At 41.4% G+C, this 18,308-nt stretch overlaps 1 protein-coding gene across 3 annotated transcripts in view; it reads left to right on the top strand.

Moving 5' to 3' along the window:
- The window catches only part of didum (dilute class unconventional myosin), a 56,912-nt gene that overhangs the window by 30,616 nt on the left and 7,988 nt on the right, over positions 1-18,308 (top strand). For 2 of the 3 annotated variants that reach the window (XM_075892775.1, XM_037422899.2), the window contains 14 exons: positions 1,938-2,051; positions 5,554-5,718; positions 6,529-6,634; positions 7,191-7,383; positions 7,522-7,642; positions 8,573-8,650; positions 8,760-8,853; positions 9,892-10,038; positions 10,126-10,277; positions 10,535-10,624; positions 11,986-12,136; positions 13,684-13,826; positions 14,827-14,898; positions 16,784-16,869. In XM_075892775.1, the coding sequence (XP_075748890.1) occupies positions 1,938-2,051; positions 5,554-5,718; positions 6,529-6,634; positions 7,191-7,383; positions 7,522-7,642; positions 8,573-8,650; positions 8,760-8,853; positions 9,892-10,038; positions 10,126-10,277; positions 10,535-10,624; positions 11,986-12,136; positions 13,684-13,826; positions 14,827-14,898; positions 16,784-16,869 (1,712 nt within the window). The remainder of the gene's footprint in view (positions 1-1,937; positions 2,052-5,553; positions 5,719-6,528; positions 6,635-7,190; positions 7,384-7,521; positions 7,643-8,572; positions 8,651-8,759; positions 8,854-9,891; positions 10,039-10,125; positions 10,278-10,534; positions 10,625-11,985; positions 12,137-13,683; positions 13,827-14,826; positions 14,899-16,783; positions 16,870-18,308) is intronic. The other variant, XM_075892776.1, reaches the window with a different exon arrangement.

The raw sequence follows: 18,308 nt of genomic DNA, 5'->3' as shown, positions 1-18,308 counted from the left end.
AACCTGCGACTTTCGAATATCTGGTTCGATGCTCTACCACTGAGCTACAGTGACGGTCATCCCTCTGTCTTCTTTATAGGGTATATATGTGCATTTAAACTTGGGAGAGTCGGTCAGCACCACCTGTTGCCATTACAGCGTGTGTGGAACATTGCCGTAAGCTTGAGAAGGGGCTAAGCAGCTGGAGCGGAATGAAAATTGACGAACCTGACATGAAAAGACCGAAGCGTGGTGTCCAGCTGCGGTGTCCCTACAAAAGCTTGGTGTCCAAACTAATGTCAAATATTAGTTGTGATTACAGTAAAATGTCATTGATTTGTATTTTTGAGATCGGAAAAAAAAAACGTCAGAATTAACCGAATTCCTATTTTTTGTAAGTATCAAATATTCAGCAAGTGTTTAATGTATCAAAGTATTTTTATTTTTTTTATGAATATGTAAATTCACTACTTATGTCCCATAAGAGCAGTGTAGGAGCTTCAATTTCAGTCATTCGTGGCTTCATTCACAATGTCACCATGACGGTGGTCTAGTGGCTAAGGTACTCGGCTGCTGACCCGCAGGTCGCGGTATCGAATCCCGGCTGCAGCGGCTGCATTTCCGATGGAGGCGGAAATGTAGGCCTGTGTGCTCAAATTTGGGTGCATGTTAAAGAACCCCAAGTGGTCGAAACTTCCGGAGCCCTCCACTACGGCGTCTTTCATAATCGTATGGTGGTTTTGGGACGTTAAACCCCGCAAATCAATCAATGTGACCATGGCTCAAAATTCGGGTATTTTAAGCAGAAACGTGCTCTGAACCCATCCATACCGCCAACACCATTACGAGCATGTGACGATAATTTATTTGGTGGAAAAATGAGCAGTACAGTTCGCATGTGCCAAGTAAAATCTAAAAGCAAACAAGCCGTGGTTGTAACGCCCGCAACCATTTCAGTTATTCAAGCATGCAGTTTTGCTCCTTTGAGTCTCGCATATTTGTTGCATTGTGCTTGCCATGCTCAGAGGATCATTCGAATTAACTAGGTTGCGGCCGAATATGACTGATTGGATTAACGAGTGCTTAGTGCTATTAAGAAATACACGTGCTAGATGGGACAGAGAACAAGTTGCATATTCAATTTTCCAAGTTGACGGAAATCGAGTTAACAAGTTTTACTGTACGTATAAGAAAAAGTGTAGGTCAAGTGGGCTAAGGTGGAGCAGACAAATGGCCGATGGTTAGATTTTACAGAATAGGTGCCAAGGGACACCTATTCGGAAAAAAAAGGTGCTGTTTTGAAATTGGGAAATTGGCAGGTGTAGCATGAAGCCATACTTACTAGAAGATGGTGGTAGTTAAAGATCACAAAGCAGAGGCCCTGCTGCTGCGGTGAATGTCAAGTAAGCTACAATCCAGGCCGCGTGACAAGGTGGGGGATTTGTGTTTTCAATAGCTCACTTTTTGCAAGTTTTACTTTGGTATTGTGCGTAACATTGAGCGCAGTACTGAACTACAGTAGACATTCATTAAATGTAACCTGAAGGAAGCAGTAAAATGTGTTCCGTTTAACAGGAGTTTTGTTTACTGCGAGATGAACAGAAGCGCACAATGCAAGAAGGAAACCAATCTTGTAAGAAGCATTTGTTCCATTGAAGCTGCAGTTTTATTGAACAGATGAGAGTCTAATGTATAGTAAATGGTGCCACTGCTTCCTACTCTGTTATTGCAGACAGTGGTGTTATTGCAGTCAGTGGAAACAGATGAAAAATTGGTAGAACAGGAAGTGTCTTAGCTTTGTGTATTCTGCAACACTGCAGCTGATGTTGTGAAAAGTGCTACACTGCAAATGTGGTCTTGTATGCAACACGGAATATGGCTACTAGTCCAGAGTTCATGTTGTGACACATTATGTTTGTGATTGTGACAGCACAACATCTCGTTTTTTCTTGTTCTAGGATGTTGGCTACGGGTCGGTGAGGTCTGGCAAAGACCAAGATGCTGTTCATGGAAAGCTGAGCTCTATTGCGTGGCAGCCTACAGGAACACCTGCTGAAAAGAACGCGGGCGCTGTGAGTGCCTGTCTTCAATCCTTTTTTTATGCCATCAGCAGTAATACTAGCTTCGGTGTGTCAGTTGCTGTGGCATTGCAGAAGAGATGGTCGCAGGGTAGAATGCCAGCCATAATAGCTGCATATTAATAAAGACAGAATGCAAAAAATGGTACAGTGCTCCAAAGTGAGGTAATTGTTTTGGCAGTGGACCTTATAATTTAATATACAAGAAAAATGTTAGGGGCGAAGATTTTTAAGGTCACTTTTGTCCGTTGGTGGTGTTGGCATATGCCGTAGCCGTGATGATGATGATGACGATGAACATGACGATGATGATCACGCACAACGACTGGCTTGTACAGTATATGACGTCTCAATATGCTCTATGATGCATTTTGTATGACAGGAAACAACCGACGACCACCATGGGAATGTGCACAGTTCTTGTCATAGCCAACTTCAGGCTAGATTCGATACCACAAAGCAGCAATACGTAATGAAGGCAAAATGAAATGCACAACTCAACACAACATATCATTTATGACCGATAAACCTTGCATATAACTGTACACCGCTTTGTCACTCATTTACATGTGGGAGTGGTCAATGTCGCGGGCGATTTACGGGAACTTCAAACGATCTTACTGCTTTGCACACTATCATTCACTTTTTCTTAATGTACGAGTTTTTGTGAAGGCATCTCAGAACACCATTAGTTATATGTTTCAGTGACAGCACCTGTGGAGTTTTTGTGAAGGCGTCTCAGACTTGACTCATCTGTTCCTATTGCTTGCAATTGAGATCCGGTGGAAACAGGGGAATTCATGATCAAACGTTTTAAAAAACCCATACGGACAACTAAAGCATGGAGGACATAATTTGTGCCCCGCCGTGGTGGTCTAGTGGCTAAGGTACTCGGCTGCTGACCCGCAGGTTGCGGGTTCAAATCCCGGCTGCGGCGGCTGCATTTCCGATGGAGGCGGAAATGTTGTAGGCCCGTGTGCTCAGATTTGGGTGCACGTTAAAGAACCCCAGGTGGTCGAAATTTCCGGAGCCCTCCACTACGGCGTCTCTCATAATCATATGGTGGTTTTGGGACGTTGAACCCCACACATTAATCATGAGGACATAATTTGTTGTTTCTTTGGCTGTAGTGAAGAGATTTTGACCTAAATTGAAAGGAATGAAAATGGACAAAAAATCACCCTTTTTGTTGGTGGGATCTGAAGCCGCAACCTGTGGATGGTGGCAATACTTTGCAAATTTGTTGTAGATACTTGTGGAAGAAGGCTGGGCTTGCTTGATTTGTGATATTTGGTGGCTTTCCAAAATAGATTCATAGATTGAAAGAAAGACAGCAGAACAAGGGAGTTCAGCACCTGAATACCGGCACCCTTCCTTGTCGTGTAGTCCTTTTCCTTTGAATATCATAGGTCTTCACTAATGCACAAAGTATGTACTTGGTCATGGATAAGTAAGAGCTTCAGGTTGTGCATGAATGCAAGAAGATTAACGAAATGCAGTGTGTAGGGCACTTTGAGGGATGAGGGTAAGTGCGATCTTTGATGAATGTGACATTTAACTTCCACATATTGCTGTGCTGATTTTATCTCGGACAGCTCTTATACGAAGAGGCAATATGTATGGTGAATCGATAAACCACTGAGCGTTTCGTTCAGCCGTTCAGACTTTTTTTGTTTCGCTTTTACTCGAGTTAGATTTGCACTAGCAGAAGCCATGCATGAATTTGTGGTATGCGCATCATTTGAATAACAGTTGTCAACGGGAGTACTCACTCCCAGCAGAATTACTGCTTCAGTTATCCGTACAACTTTAACTGTGAAATGCCACTTGATATGTTTCGTTACACTTATCCGAATCGGCACACAACCGCATTATTTGATTTAAACAATTCATGCAGCTATATATCTTACTCTCTCATCAACAAGAGGGTTCGTTCAAGTCTCGTGGCACAAATGCTAGGAAAGGTATGGCTGTTACATTGGTGTAACACAGATGATTCCTAATGGCATTCTCTTGCAGGTTCAAAGTAATAGCACATCACACTCCAAGGAGCTTCTCGCTTCTGCAGAGTGCATGTAGCAGCATAGGCTCTAAAAGAATGTTTCATATCTGCATTAGTGTTGATTTGGCAAATTCCTTGGCCTTGTCTTAGAATGGAAAACTGAGCTAGTTGGTATGTATTCATACTCAAGACTGTGCACTGCTCATGAAAATAACAACACGAAAGCAGTGCACACAACATGTGCTGACTCTCAACTGAATTTTTATTCGTAGACTCATAAAAGTAAACTATGAAAGTCATCAGTCCATGTAACAGGTGCAACAAACAAAAAACATTTGTAGTTTTTGTCCTAAACATGTGTGTAATGGCTTCTGTGTCAAATAATCGAAGTCGTCAAATCAAAAACCAGAAATGTTCTTTTTGTTGTACCTGTCACGTGTGGCTTTCGTAGTGTACTTTTTATACTTCTGAATAAAAATTCAGTTGAGAGCCTGCCCATGTTGTGTTCACTTCCTTCATTCATCATCATGGTTTTTTTTTTTAGCTCAGTGAAGATGCTACTCGGGAAAAAAATTTACTGTATAGCTTGGGGCAATGAAATATTTACAATATATGTAGGTGTTTAGGCAGCTGTCAAATATACAGTCATATTTATAGTAAGTTATATTTTACACAGTCACGGTGCAAAACAAAACTCATTGGGCACATTTTTTCTGCCACTGAACTTTTATGGTTATGAACCATTAATAGCTGACAATGCACCACATTAACTGTAGAATACAAAAAACTATTAAATTAAGTACTATGTGTAGGACACTTAATGAACAAGAAAAATTGTAATGTGAGAAGTCTTAAGATGCTCAGCCTATACTAGTAATTGCTTACTTTAGGTTCAAACTGATTACTTGACAAGTTTTTATAGAAGATAATTGCACTAGTTATATGTTAGGAACACTTGGGAAAAATTTCATTCATATCTGGTCATCAGAAATGCCAAAAACATGTCAAATCTCAAAAAGTTGCCCACAATTGCATTTTGAGAAAAACTCGTTTTAAACGTAAAAATGAAAGTTCATCTGTGTGGCAAACATATACTTTCTAAAATGATTTCTTTCATTATGAGAGCTTGGTACTCGTGGTTATTTTGAGCCTGTGGTTTTTGCAAACTCCTTCTACGAAATGCAATGACAATAAGCCAATTGACAATATTCAGGGAACTCTAGACAATCAGCTCTTTATAGATTTTAATAGCGACATTGTGCTTCAAAGATTTTTTTGTCATAAAATAGACTAAAACTTGTAAAAGCAAGTAAAAGCAAAAAATAATGCAATTTTAAAATAGCTTTTCGAGTAGCATCTCCTCATTAAGTGTGAACTCTTGGCAGTGTAGTTTACTGGCTCTGCAAGATGCTCGGTGCGTCACTTTTACGCCGAGTTATTGCAGTGCGAGCTGAGTTACTAGAGCCATGCTCTTTTGTGTGTTTTTTTTGTCAGCAGCAGCAAGCCCCTCTTCCTGACGTGTCGGTAGTTCTGAAGCTTCAGCAGAGGCTGAATGAAGTTGAACAAGAGCGAGCACGTCTGGAGAAGAAGATGGAAGCCATGGAGGCCAGGGAAGAGCAGTCTCAGGCCAGGGAAGCAAGCGGCAAAGAGCTGATGCGGGTACGTCTGATGGTTTTGCCTCTGGTGCATGCTTCTCAGTGCAGGCTAAAACTGTCTGGTAGTTGTATCTAGAACTGAAACCTAATTTTATGCCCTTTGTACATTCACACTGACATAGAAAAGGACTTCATATTTTTTTATGTTGTATGTTCCACTGGCAGTCCGCCATGCATACTTGGAATGTGAGGGAACTTGCAAGATTACCTTTTTTTCAGAGTTTGTACATGTTTAAATTTCTTGATAAAGTACTTTTGTAGAGGAAATACACTGACCATTTGCGCACGACTAAAGCTGCATTATGGGAACAATGTATGCTGCTGAAGTTTTTTTTTTTACTTTCTGTCTAAAATATTGAGGTGCCGGGATTCCGTGAATTCCATCTGCACGTTTTTTCATCCAACGTGTTGGCTATTGGTTTTGTGTATACATTAAAATAAGAAAGCTGAGTGTTTGATAAGGTGACTCATATGTGCACGACAACATGTGCAAAAGAAACGATATGTTGCAAATATGTTTTGGATGTAAGAATTTTGAAGAATTAGTGGGTATAACATTGCGTATAGAAGACACAGACACGAGAAAAGCGGGCGTAACACACAAGGCGCAGGAAACCCAAGTGTTCAATCATCCACTGTGATGGCCGAGTGGCTTTGTAAATCTGATGCAAAAGTTGACCATTACAAATAAAAATAATCATCAGGGATTAAGCAGTGTTTGGAAACACTTTTATTCAAGTTATAAATTCTGCAGCACACTTCAGAGCCTTTCAGCAAGCCTTGTGCTGATCTTATCTGTTGCACTTTACTTCAGCTTCATGAGCTGGAGATGGAGAATGCCAAGCTGAAGGAGGACGTTAAGAAGATGGTGAAAACACTGGCCAACGAAGACAAGTCGAGTCGAGAGAAAGACTTGATGGGTGAGCTAGGTGCACCTTGTTTATTTTGGCTGTGTGGCAGTCGTTGGAGCACTTGCTGTAGGTCTAGTAGATGACTACAGAACCTCTAAATAAACTCGCCAGTTAGTGTAGTGGAATTGGGTTTCAGGTAGTCTGTTGTACAGTACTTATCAATACTGTGAATTTGATTGATTGAGGCTGCAGACAGCTTATGTGAATGCTTTATCATATCTTGCTGAGATAAGAAGGACATCTCTACAGACATCATCTACAGTTCCACAATTTTGGGACTTTGATGAGCAGAGTATGTTAATTAAAATTTTCTAACAGCCAAAAACATTTGTCAATAAATACTTGTGTCTGTAGTGCTCACCATTTGATGCACTTCAGATTTAGTGGTTCTTCTGGTCCAAGTGCCTAACAAAAAACATAATTACGTCCTGGGAACACTAAATGTAGAAGCTCACATTACTTCATGTGCGCTGTACTTGTTTGAGATGAGGGTCGCAATTGTGACCCGCGTTTAAAACACACAGCCATTAGACGTGATCTCGTGCTTTGTCCCTGGCACTCGTAGCCCACTACGAGTCGATCCAAGACGAGCTGGAGCGACGGCGTGAGGAGTGCCTACAGCTGCGGGCAGTGCTGGCCAACCAGAACGAGGACCTGAAGTCAGTGGTGGCCCTTGATTCATATCGTGGCAATCTGGATCTGGTCAACGAGGACGGGGAGCTCCTGATGGCCTTCGAGACGCAGAAGAAGCTCATCAGGTCTGTCCACGTGCTCTATGTGCCTGCTCTTCTTCTTCTTCTCTCGGCCCTGTCTCTGTCTCATGCTCGTCTCTCGGGGCCGCCTTTGTGCGCTGGCTTGCCGATGGCTGCAACCTGCCCCTGTGTGTTTGTGCGCAGACAACTTGAGGCTGAGCTGCAGACTGAGAAAGTGCGCATGCACACCATGGAGCATGAGTTTAGGGACGAGATCAGGAAACTTCAGGATGACAACGATCGCCAGCAGAAACTTCTCAGCCAGGTGAGTGAGTGCTCGCGCTGCAGGCCCCGTGCGCGGTCTGCATGGAGAGTTTGAAGTCATTGCCCGTTTGACCAAAGTAATAGTTGAATCGCACTCTAGGTGATCGGCACTACATAGCCTAAAATGGATATCTTACCAACATCACATTTTTTTTAGAACTGACAAAAGTCAACCCTGAAAAAATTGCGCAAAATATTTCTCATTCAGGACACGGAGGTAGATAATACATGGGGAACATTGAAAGAGGTTTTCTCATGGCTTTTTAGCAGTCCATTGGAAAAGGTGGTGCCAGTTTAATCTGCACCATTTAGCTGGCACTTGTGACAAAGAGCCTGTGTCTAACGCACGATGTCGTATGAAAATCTAGAATGCAGTGCTGCCGTCGCAGCCCAGCATGATAGCCTAGCATGCAATGCGACATCTTCATCTCAGAATTCATGAAAACAGCAAATATTTTTGCTGTAATAGTGTATGAGGAGATAGATGCATAATTTGTCCAAAGACCAAGTGGTTTCTTCTGGGAGCGGAAACCACATTTTTTGCATTATATGTGTATTTCCCTTGCTGCTTCCACATTCTTTTGCATTTAAGTGCAATATTTACAAGATCTAGCTCTGGTGGTGTTAAGCAGAGCCACTTCCAGGCCCAGGATTTCACCTTGTGCTCGTAAAACTACGGGATAATGTTGACATTGAAATTGCTGTGCTGTAACTAAATTGTATAACACGTGTCATGCTGAGCCTGTGCATTAGGTCTAATCATGTTTTTGAGTTGGCAGATAGCATTTACCATTGAATTGCATATGAAATCTCTTAGGTCGGTGCAAAATTGCAGCAAGTCAGTTTAGATGCATCACCAACTTCTTGATTTGATGAAATAAATTTTCTGTGCATCTCATCTTTTTTGTCCTAATTCTCTTTGCAACTGCAGAACCTCAAGAAATCTCCCCAAGCTCAGACAGATGCGATTCTACAACATGAGATCAATCGCCTGACAGGAGAGAATGTGGTACGTTATGCATGGATGTTCCAGTTTTTTTTACTCTCTGCAGTTTGTTCCCGGGTGTCTTGTTCAAGAGTTTGTGAAATGCTACTGTTCGATCTTTTGTGTTTTTCAGGATTTGAGAGAAAAAATAGACGGGTTGGGCGAGCAGTTGAAGAAGTACAAGCGGCAGCTGAAGATTTATGCGAAGAAGATGAAGGATGGTGGGCGTAAGTTATGCAAGAATTGCATTTCAACGTTAGTCGACTTGTGCAACATCATTGTGCAAATATTGCCATTTATGAAGCCATTTGTATTGCGGTAATGCTGGCATAAGTGAAGATAATTTTATTATCAAACTGTTCTAAAAGTTGAATGTTGAGTACATATGGTGACGTGTATAGGAAGTTTCCCTGGTAGACTAGACTCCGTAGTCAGTGACGCATTTCTAGCATGGACATCTGAAAAAAATTTAGTGAAATATTAGAACCATTGTTCACTATGTCCTTGACTTGCTTGGTTTTGCCTTTTTTTATGGTATAATGTTTAAAAAGTCCCATGCACACTTATTGTCTATACAGACTGGTCAGAGAAAATTGATGATGTAACGCTATGCTACAGAAATGTTTGACCATATGTAATGCATTCACTTCTTGTGCCTATGTTCTTTATCATAAAACGCTGGGCATTATAACCATGTGTGAAATTTCATTGGTGGAATTTCTCGTGCATCCAACTTCCCTAAACCACAATGACCAGCCCTGCTCTTGTGTCATTGTGTATGTTGAGAAGCATCTCAAAATTTTCATCTCACCGGAAATAGAGGGCTACGGTGAGGTTCTGGCACAGAGATGTATGTTTATACTAGACAGTCCCTCTTAGATGTCGGTCCATGTTGGTTATCTCAAACAGGCTGTGTGAAATTCAGCTGCAGGCTTTTTGGGTTCATTAATACACAATAAAGCCATTTACATTATGCAGATGCTTGTTCTAGCTTGCAGTGTTACAAAATTAGAAATTGAAACTCGAGGTACAGGAAGAATAGAGCACTATGACAGCTGGGAACTTCAGTTTTGTGCATGCTTCAGACACTTGCAAATAAAGAACACTTTGAAAAGAGAGAAGTGATTATGTGACAGCGATGAGCCCTTTGGCACAATATTGGCTTCAAAATTCAGACCCAATACTTCGTTATTTGCGCAAGTTACCTCCTATTTTTGTGCGAGTTATCTCCCATTTTGCAACACAAGTTTGAATGTTTTGTGCAGTTATCGACCAGACAGATGTCAGAGTTGAGGCAGCGGAGGAGCACGGTAAAAACATGCCAGAGATCATGCACAAAGATGCCGAGTACCTCGGAATGTTCGAGTATAAGGCCGAGGACGAGAACATCATTATCAAGAATCTCATCATAGGTAACAGCGAGAGCCTTGTATGACATGTCGGGCATTTTTTGAAAGTTACACTATGTACCTCTCTGACTTCTTTTTGTCTCTCCTCAGACCTCAAGCCCAAGCTGGCAGTTACACTGTTACCTGGCCTTCCTGCTTACATTTTGTTCATGTGCATCCGTCACACGGATTACATCAACGATGACGAGAAAGTCAAGAGCCTGCTGAACAACATTGTCTTTGGAATCAGAAAAGTGATCAAGGTGAAAGCAGCGTAGAAAGCTTGTTTACTCCTATGCCTAAAGTCCATTTGTTTTTGATTTCATGGTTTTAATCATGGCTAATCATATTGTCATCTTGCATTTTATCAAGTGCTTGCCCACTTTTATTGTTGCATAGTTGACATAGTTGTTGCATAGTTGTTGCATAGTCTTAATGGAACATAGTTGACCAATACAAATAATTTCTGCTGTGCTTGATCCTTGGTGAAGCAACTGTTTTTTTTTTTTTCACTTTGCAGAAACGGCACGAGGATACAGACTACACTGTCATGTGGCTTGCAAACACCTGCCGATTTATGCACAACTTAAAACAGTACAGTGGAGAGAAGGTTTGTATTTCCCTTTGTTACCACCATTTCCCTTCCTTTTGCATAGTTTCTTCTTCTATGCAAGAGCTATTTTTCGATGTTCATAGTAATTGTTTTCTTAGGCTCCAACAGATTATTGCTTTCATGTCCGTGGGTTTTTATCTGCGCAAATTTATGTAGCACTCGTCATGAGTATTTCTGTGAGATCAAGTTCTTGAATCATAATTAGGTGCACGCACACGCACGGTTAAGTTGGGAGAGAGAAAACAATGTCAGTGCAGAAAGGAGTATCAGTTTCAGCACAAGTTGAAGTTAACACCCTTTCCTGTTTTTTCTAGTCTTTCGAGCTATCTTGCACATGAGTAACAGACTTAAAAATGCGTCAGCTCAAGCAGATTGTCCTGTCTTTGTTGTAAAAGGCATAGCTAATAGTCTCACAGCCGAGTTGCACAACTAAATTCTCTGCTAGGCATGTTTGCTCAGCAGTAAAGAAATATTCTTTCTTCCTTTTGTTTATTTATTTATTTATTCACTGATCAAATCAAAGCAAGTCTGTAGTCTTCTGGATATTGTTTTACACATTAGTGCCTCGGCAGACAGCTCTTCTATGCTGTAGTTTTATGCTCCAGTGAAAGTCTTCAAATGTACATCGCATTCAAGGGCGTTTGCAGAAATTCTTGCCAAGGGGTGCATCTGCAAGGAGAGAAGGAAGGGCATCCAGCACTGTAGCCTTTCCTTCACTGCTGTGACATGGCACGCAAGATTAGTTGAAATTATGTAACGTGCGAAATTGAACTGAATGGAAATTCTGTAGCTCAAGACAGTGTGCTCATGAAGCCATGTAGCTGGTGGCTACAGCAGGCTCTCATTAAACGGAACCTGTAGGAACCAGGAAATTATGTTCCATTTAAGAAGAGTTCCATTTAATGAGAGATTATTGTGTGTGCAGATTACAATAACGAAACCAATCTTGTAAGAAGCACTTGTTCTATTTAAGCAGCAATTTCGTTTAACAAATTTTCATTTACTGAGAGTCTACTGCATCGGAAATTTTAACCCCTCTTGCGCCCATAGTGTCATCGCTGCTTCCAGCTGTATGTATCCTTTCAACTTTCACATAAGAGTATGTAATGTCTTTTCCGGAACATCTCAAACCTCGTGTTGGTACAACACCTTTCGAGATGTTTTGCCAACATGCCCAAGCATTCACTTCAGTGTTTCCCAGGTAGACGAAGGTTCGTGAAATCCAACCATAATCAAGATTTCCCTTTGGTGTCTGAATTGCTTATCCAAAATAATCCATGAATTTACAATCAATAGGTGTTTTGTTTGTAGAGCAGTCACGCAAATATTGTTTTCACTGCATTCTTTTTATTTCACAGCAATTCCAAGTTGAAAACACTCCCAAGCAGAACGAGCAATGCTTGAGAAACTTCGACCTGTCACAGTACAGGCAGGTGATGAGCGACATAGCAGTGTGGATCTACCAGGCTGTCATCAAAAGCATGGAGGAGAAAGTTCAGCCTTTGATTGGTATGTCGTACCTGTTTTGTCATGTCTCCTTGATGCTTCCTCCCATCTAACAGAAGTTGAAAGTTTACTCTTTTACACATTTGGGTACATAAGCTTTCTGCTGTTACAAGCTTACTGCTATAACGGGTATTCAATTGAAAAGGTACAAAACACTGTGGGTATAAACGAAGACATTATTCGAAGTATACATTATGTGGCTGATCATAACAATCGCAGTGATGAACGAACCTAAAGACTGCTTCTTCACGTAATTCCGGTGGCTGTGATGAGACCCAAATCTTCACGGCATCGTTGAGTTTGTTGTCAGAGTTGAAGCTCTCTCTTTCAGATGTCTTCTTCAGGAGACCAGACACATGAAAATCTCGAGCGATGAATGGTGGCTGGTTTAACACCTTTGGCTGTTGAAAATCGGGTCCTATCCACAGACGCACTGCTGCGAAAATTGGACGGCGCTCTTTATATAAGAACCTTTGCTCTCTCTCTCTCTCTCTCTTGCATATGCGGACACCTCCGCTTGCTCCAATCCACGGCAGAGACCCCAATCGCATTCATAGATGTCACACTACAATTTCCCATAGTGGTATAGACATCTACTTCGTTGATGGCATGCTGCATTTTGTACCTTTTCATTTGAACACTTCTTGTAAATACTACATGGTTGGGACTACTTGATTATTATTGTGCACATTACCTTTAATTATTTTCAAGATGAAATCTGATGGTATAATAAGGTACTTTTGAAATCTAATGAAAGTAGTTCAGTCAGATTTATGCAATAATTTTTCACAGAAAGTGGGGCTGATTGGATCTCTACTGTATTGGCTGTGTTTATTGATAAGTCCCAGATGGTAAAATAGTACTCGAGATGTGCATTACGAATAGCATACATTGACAATAAAATCCAGAATGTAGCATCAACATAACATACCATTGCATGTTATGCCTTCATATCTATGTTAAGCTAGCAGAGGCCGCTTTTATGACAGGAAATAGAAGTGATGTAGTCATAACCACGTGATACTAAGAAAACATGTGCAACACTAGGTGTCACATTTTTTCGCGCACAACTTGCACTCCCAACTATAACCTGCAGGGAAAATAGTACCCTTTGGGAAGCCACCCTTCTTGCATTGCGGTAAAGCTGCCTTGCACACCAAAATTCATGTGCAACAAACATTCCAACATTAGCTCCAAACTTTCTCTATTATTGTGTGGCTTATAAGAAAGTATAGTAGGGAATGGTTGAACCTTCTGTTTCTATTACGTTTCAACCGAAAATAAGTTCCTCCAGTGTGTGGTTTACCAGTTCGTAATAAAAACTTAGTTCACTAGCAGAATTATTTAACAGAATAGTAAGATATTATGGTAGCAACCGCACGGATTTTAGGTTGGATCTGAGCCACTGTACTGGAATTTCTTCCCAAGCTCATCACTTGTTTTCGACGCTTAGTGAGTCTGTTGAACCTGTTCATGCCTGCCTGGAGACAGGTATTTTGCACTTTTACTGATATTTTCATTAGCACACGCTTGTTTATATTTTTCCACAGTTCCAGCAGTGCTCGAGCATGAGGCAATTGCGGGGATCTCGGGAAACAAGCCATGCGGAATGAGGAGCCGAGCATCCAGCTTGGCGCGCGACCTGGAGTCTCCTGTGGATCCCCAACATGCCCTTGACGTTCTGCTCAAAGAGGTGAGCTCCCGTAATATTTTTAACACGAAAGTGCTTTATGCCATGGTCGACCAAAAATTCAATCACATATTTTCATCATGTCAGTGAATGCAGTTGACAAAAAAAAAACGATAAGAAAAGTTTGATTATTAGATTTTAATAACCTACGAGTTGAACCTACGATCTCTCAGTCCGCTGCAATAGGTGCCGGTCCCTTTCTCCACTGTTTAAAATAGACGCATGCATGAGGCCTCACAAACGCTCCTTATATCTATCGCACCTTCTACCTTTTGCGGTGATCTTAGTTGGTGGGTGGGGGGGGGGGGGGGGGGCAGTGTCACTGTCTGAAATTCATGAATTGAAGTTCTGCATAGTGACACTAACAAGTGCCAACCATGAGCACTTAGGTAGTTTCACCTTTTGATTGATTGAATAAATGCCAGCAGAAAGTAGAATGCCTTATCACATTCACGTCTCAAGCTACGAACTCTAGCCTTTGCGTTCATGAAGCGCTGTGTGGCATATGCATGAGCACAGTTGGCGGTGACAGTCGTACTGGAGACTCCAGTGCACATTTTGGCGTTTCTCTCCTCAAATGATGATGCTTTGAATGAGTGCATATTGAGTATCAGTGCTGTGTATTTGTTGATTCCAGCTTTTCGCAGCATTTAGGATATGCTGCATCCAAGTGTAAACTACTTCAGCAACCTAAAGGGTTTAATCATTATCTACGGCATTAGTCTTTGGAATGGAGATGTGCCACTAGGCATCAACAAGGGGACATCTATGTCAAACGGTGCTATAGCTGCCAAACATTAATAGACATTATACAAGGTTTTGTAGATCAGTGTAAACAATCAATTATACTCCTGTGAAGACATCAACTTTGGTTGGCAAGTGCAAATATGTATAGTTGGGTGATATTTAATTAAATATACCAATTTCTCAAGAATATAGCTTTTGAACTTTTTGACTCAAGCTTTTGTATTACTATATTGCCTTTGTGACATTTTCTGTGCAGTTGAACACTTTCTACAAGGTGCTGCTGATTCACGGTGTTGACCCGGAGCTTATAACTCAAGTTTTCAAGCAGGTTTGTGGAAGTTCTATTCTTTTTCTTAAAAGGCTGCATAAAGTTAAATGTCAAGTTTGTGCAAATTGTGTAATATGACCGTATTTACTCACATAATAGGCGCACCCCCAGTTTGGTAGCCAAAAATCTAGTTTGTTTATTCCCGTGCATAGTAGGCACACCATGAACTTAACCGTTATCAGTAGTTCTGTATCGTGCTTGCACAGTTGCAATTTGGCACCCTCTTGCACTAACTGAAGTGAGGAAAAAGAGAAGAAAGAAAGACTGCCGCATTGCTGCACCAGCTTCGCGAGCTCAGAGTGTGGAAGAAGGGCGGTTGTCGGGGTGTCGGAGAAACCTTTGCACCAGCCGCTAGCCGGTCGCGCACATTCGGCATTCAGAAACACGTGATCGCGTCCTCATCAAGTGTGCATTGAGTTTCTAGCCGGCAAAAGCGTCATCGTTATCGCGCTTGCTACCTTGTTTAAAAACTTAAGACTTTCTGATGCGAGCTTTCACCATTGCTGCCACTGCGTGCACGGACTGGCACAAGCTCAGCAGACTTCTGTTGTCGTTGTTTTCCTGACCACGAGCGTAAACATCATATTGCGTGCGCTGCTCTTTGATCAGTGCTTGAGTGCAATCTTTTCGACTTCCAAAGGTCCAATCTTCATGTTGTCTTGTACAAACTTCCTGCAGCATGCCGAATTGTAGGTTAGGTCTATTCGTGCTTTTTAATGGCGCGGTCACGGGCGATCGAAGTTGCAGTTTTGTGCGGAATCAGCGCAACTTTTTTCGGGGGCTCTACTTGAAGGGAAAGGTACTTGGGTGGTACTTGTAACACTCGAATGGTGGTTCGCGATTCAATTACAATGTCTTGGATATGGGGTGTGAGCCCGCAAAAGCGAACGATCGGTATCGTTCAGCGTATAAAATTTCGTCCGTGAAAATTCATAGATCTAGGTGGCCCAAAACGTAATTAGCAAATTTCTGTGATGGCGCTTTCTTTTCATAGTTCTTTTTTTTTTGCATCCATTTGGTTGGCAACACAGGTTTTTCAATGTCAATTTTGTGAAATTTGAATGCTTGTAAGCAGACCGCATTGCATGTCTCCATTCTTGGACACACGAGACTGCATGGACAGCACGCTCTGCAGTAGTGTGGCATATCAAGAAGGTTGTTTCAGCTGTAGTGTGGATAGTCGTGTCTTCGGCATTTACATGCTCACTGGTCCGTGCTTCCATTAGAAATGAAGTTTTCGGAAATTTCACCCCACGTAATAGGTGCACCCCAAACTTGGCGCCGGATTTTCTATAATAATGTACGCTTATTATGTGAGCAAATACGGTATTTCATTTCCGTTGTATTGTTCCTTGATATCGTAGAGCTGGTGGTGCAAAAGTTCATGCAGGAACAGCAGAGAAAGGACAGTTGTAATTCTTAGTTTTGAAAATTTAAGATGCAAGAAAAACTCTTGTGTTAAGCTTGGGCATTAACTGAACACAAAAGAAAACCCTGGCAACAAATTTGATACTATAATATTGCTATTATGTATATTTTGTGAGACTTTTCTTGCGTGCGATCATTTCTGTGAGCATTTTCAGGGTTTATTTGCTATCTTCACACTTTGGGCCAGCATGCAAACATGAACTACTGTCGCTCTCGCCTCTCACTGTTTGCAGCAAGTGTGGCATGTATGACTTCGTTGGCACTGCAAATGAAAAAATTCGGATTAATGTTTCACGGTGTTTTCAGTGTTTGGACTCCATGATCATACACTGACCGGTAGGATTTTTATTGCACTAAAGAAAACATGCAGCATAAAAGTTGGTTGTCAGTCTATCTTTAAGCTTGCACTTCCTGGTACCTTGTAACATGTGGTGCTACACTTTTTTGTTTTCTACAGCTGTTCTACTTCATTTGTGCTGGTGCCTTGAACAACCTGCTTCTACGCAAAGACATGTGTCACTGGTCTAAGGGCATGCAGATGAGGTAAGTCTATTTTAACATCTTTTTTTTTTTTGTGCTGAGACGGTGCTCAGAGCTGCCGTTGTAGGCTCTGTAACTTTTCTCACTTGCTGGGGTATGATTGTCACCCCGAGCAACTTGCAAGTACGTAATAGAAAAAGTTTTGGCAGTAAGGCATGGGGGCCAATCCATTCTTGCACTTGCTACAAAAAAAAATATTTATGGTCTTAGCTGTACAAAAATTAACTCATTGATGGCACTCATACTAAGAAGGGACTAAATTGCCTAGGGCACAAGATTCACAAAAAATCTGTAGTCCTGTTAAGCCCTAGAACATAGCCTATTACTGAACGCTTCAACTGGTAGCAGCTTTTGCAGCCTACACAGTTACCCATTAGATCTGTGTATTGACCGAGCAGGAATCCCCATTTTTTACAGAGCTTATGTCTGAAAGACCGTTCTCCCTGAATTACTGCACATTTGAAAATTGGAAGATAATTGCTAAGGATTGTTAAGTACCTGTCCACGTAGATGTGGGTGACTACTACACTACTACAGCAAAGCAGTTTCCAAGCTCTATGTTCATGTTAGACGTAGGTCGCTTTTAACACGGTAGCGTTAAAGAGCTTGTTTCGCAGATGTTACGGCGTGTGTGTCGTTGGTTGCGAGTGAAAAATCGTCGTCTCGTCTGTGACGGGAAAAAATCGGGAAGAGTGCAAATAGAATAATAAAAAAAATGAGGTCCGAGTTGCAGTTGAACCCAGGCTGTCTGAGTGGCAAGAAGGTGTTCTATCACAAAGCCACATCATTATTGTAAACCGATTCGAAAAAAAAAAAAAAAACTCAATATAAATGTCATATGGTCGAAGAAGTCTCCTCAGCCTACGTAATCTTGCGTGGCAGAAGCTTTGAATCGTGCCGATTGTCGGAACATGCGAATTGCACGTAGAGCGGGTGTTGTAAAGACCCACGTTTTACAAAGCACTCAAAGATATGTTTACGTCTTGTCTTAGGGACGCGTAGTGGGCCCTCGGCTGATTTGCAGAAAGAGCAGTTATCGCATAGTGGAGACTTAAGGGGACGTGCTATTCGAGAAAAGAATTGCTTTCATCTGTAGCCTAGGGCAATGAAATTTTCAATGTTTACACAGGTCTTTACGCTGATTTCAAATATATAATCAGGTTTATAGTAAGTTGCATAGTTCTTGTTTTGCACTATGAATAATTGTGTCCAAAAAAAGCTATAGATTCTACATATTCTGCCACTAGACTTTCATAGTTATGAGCCATTAATAGCTAATGTGTCTCCAAATTAACTGTAGAATGGAAATACATAACAAGCAAGTATACATGACATCTTAATGAATGAGATAAATTGTGCTGCAAGAAGTCTTAAAATGCTCAGCCCATACTGATTGCTTACTTGAAGTTCAGAATGATTGTATAAGCGATACCGGGTTTTGA

The sequence above is a fragment of the Rhipicephalus microplus genome, chromosome 4, assembly GCF_043290135.1.
Source record: "Rhipicephalus microplus isolate Deutch F79 chromosome 4, USDA_Rmic, whole genome shotgun sequence".
Lineage (NCBI taxonomy): Eukaryota > Metazoa > Arthropoda > Arachnida > Ixodida > Ixodidae > Rhipicephalus > Rhipicephalus microplus.
The sequence above is the reverse complement of the archived record's forward strand: the minus strand, read 5'-3'. Positions and strand labels throughout refer to the sequence as shown.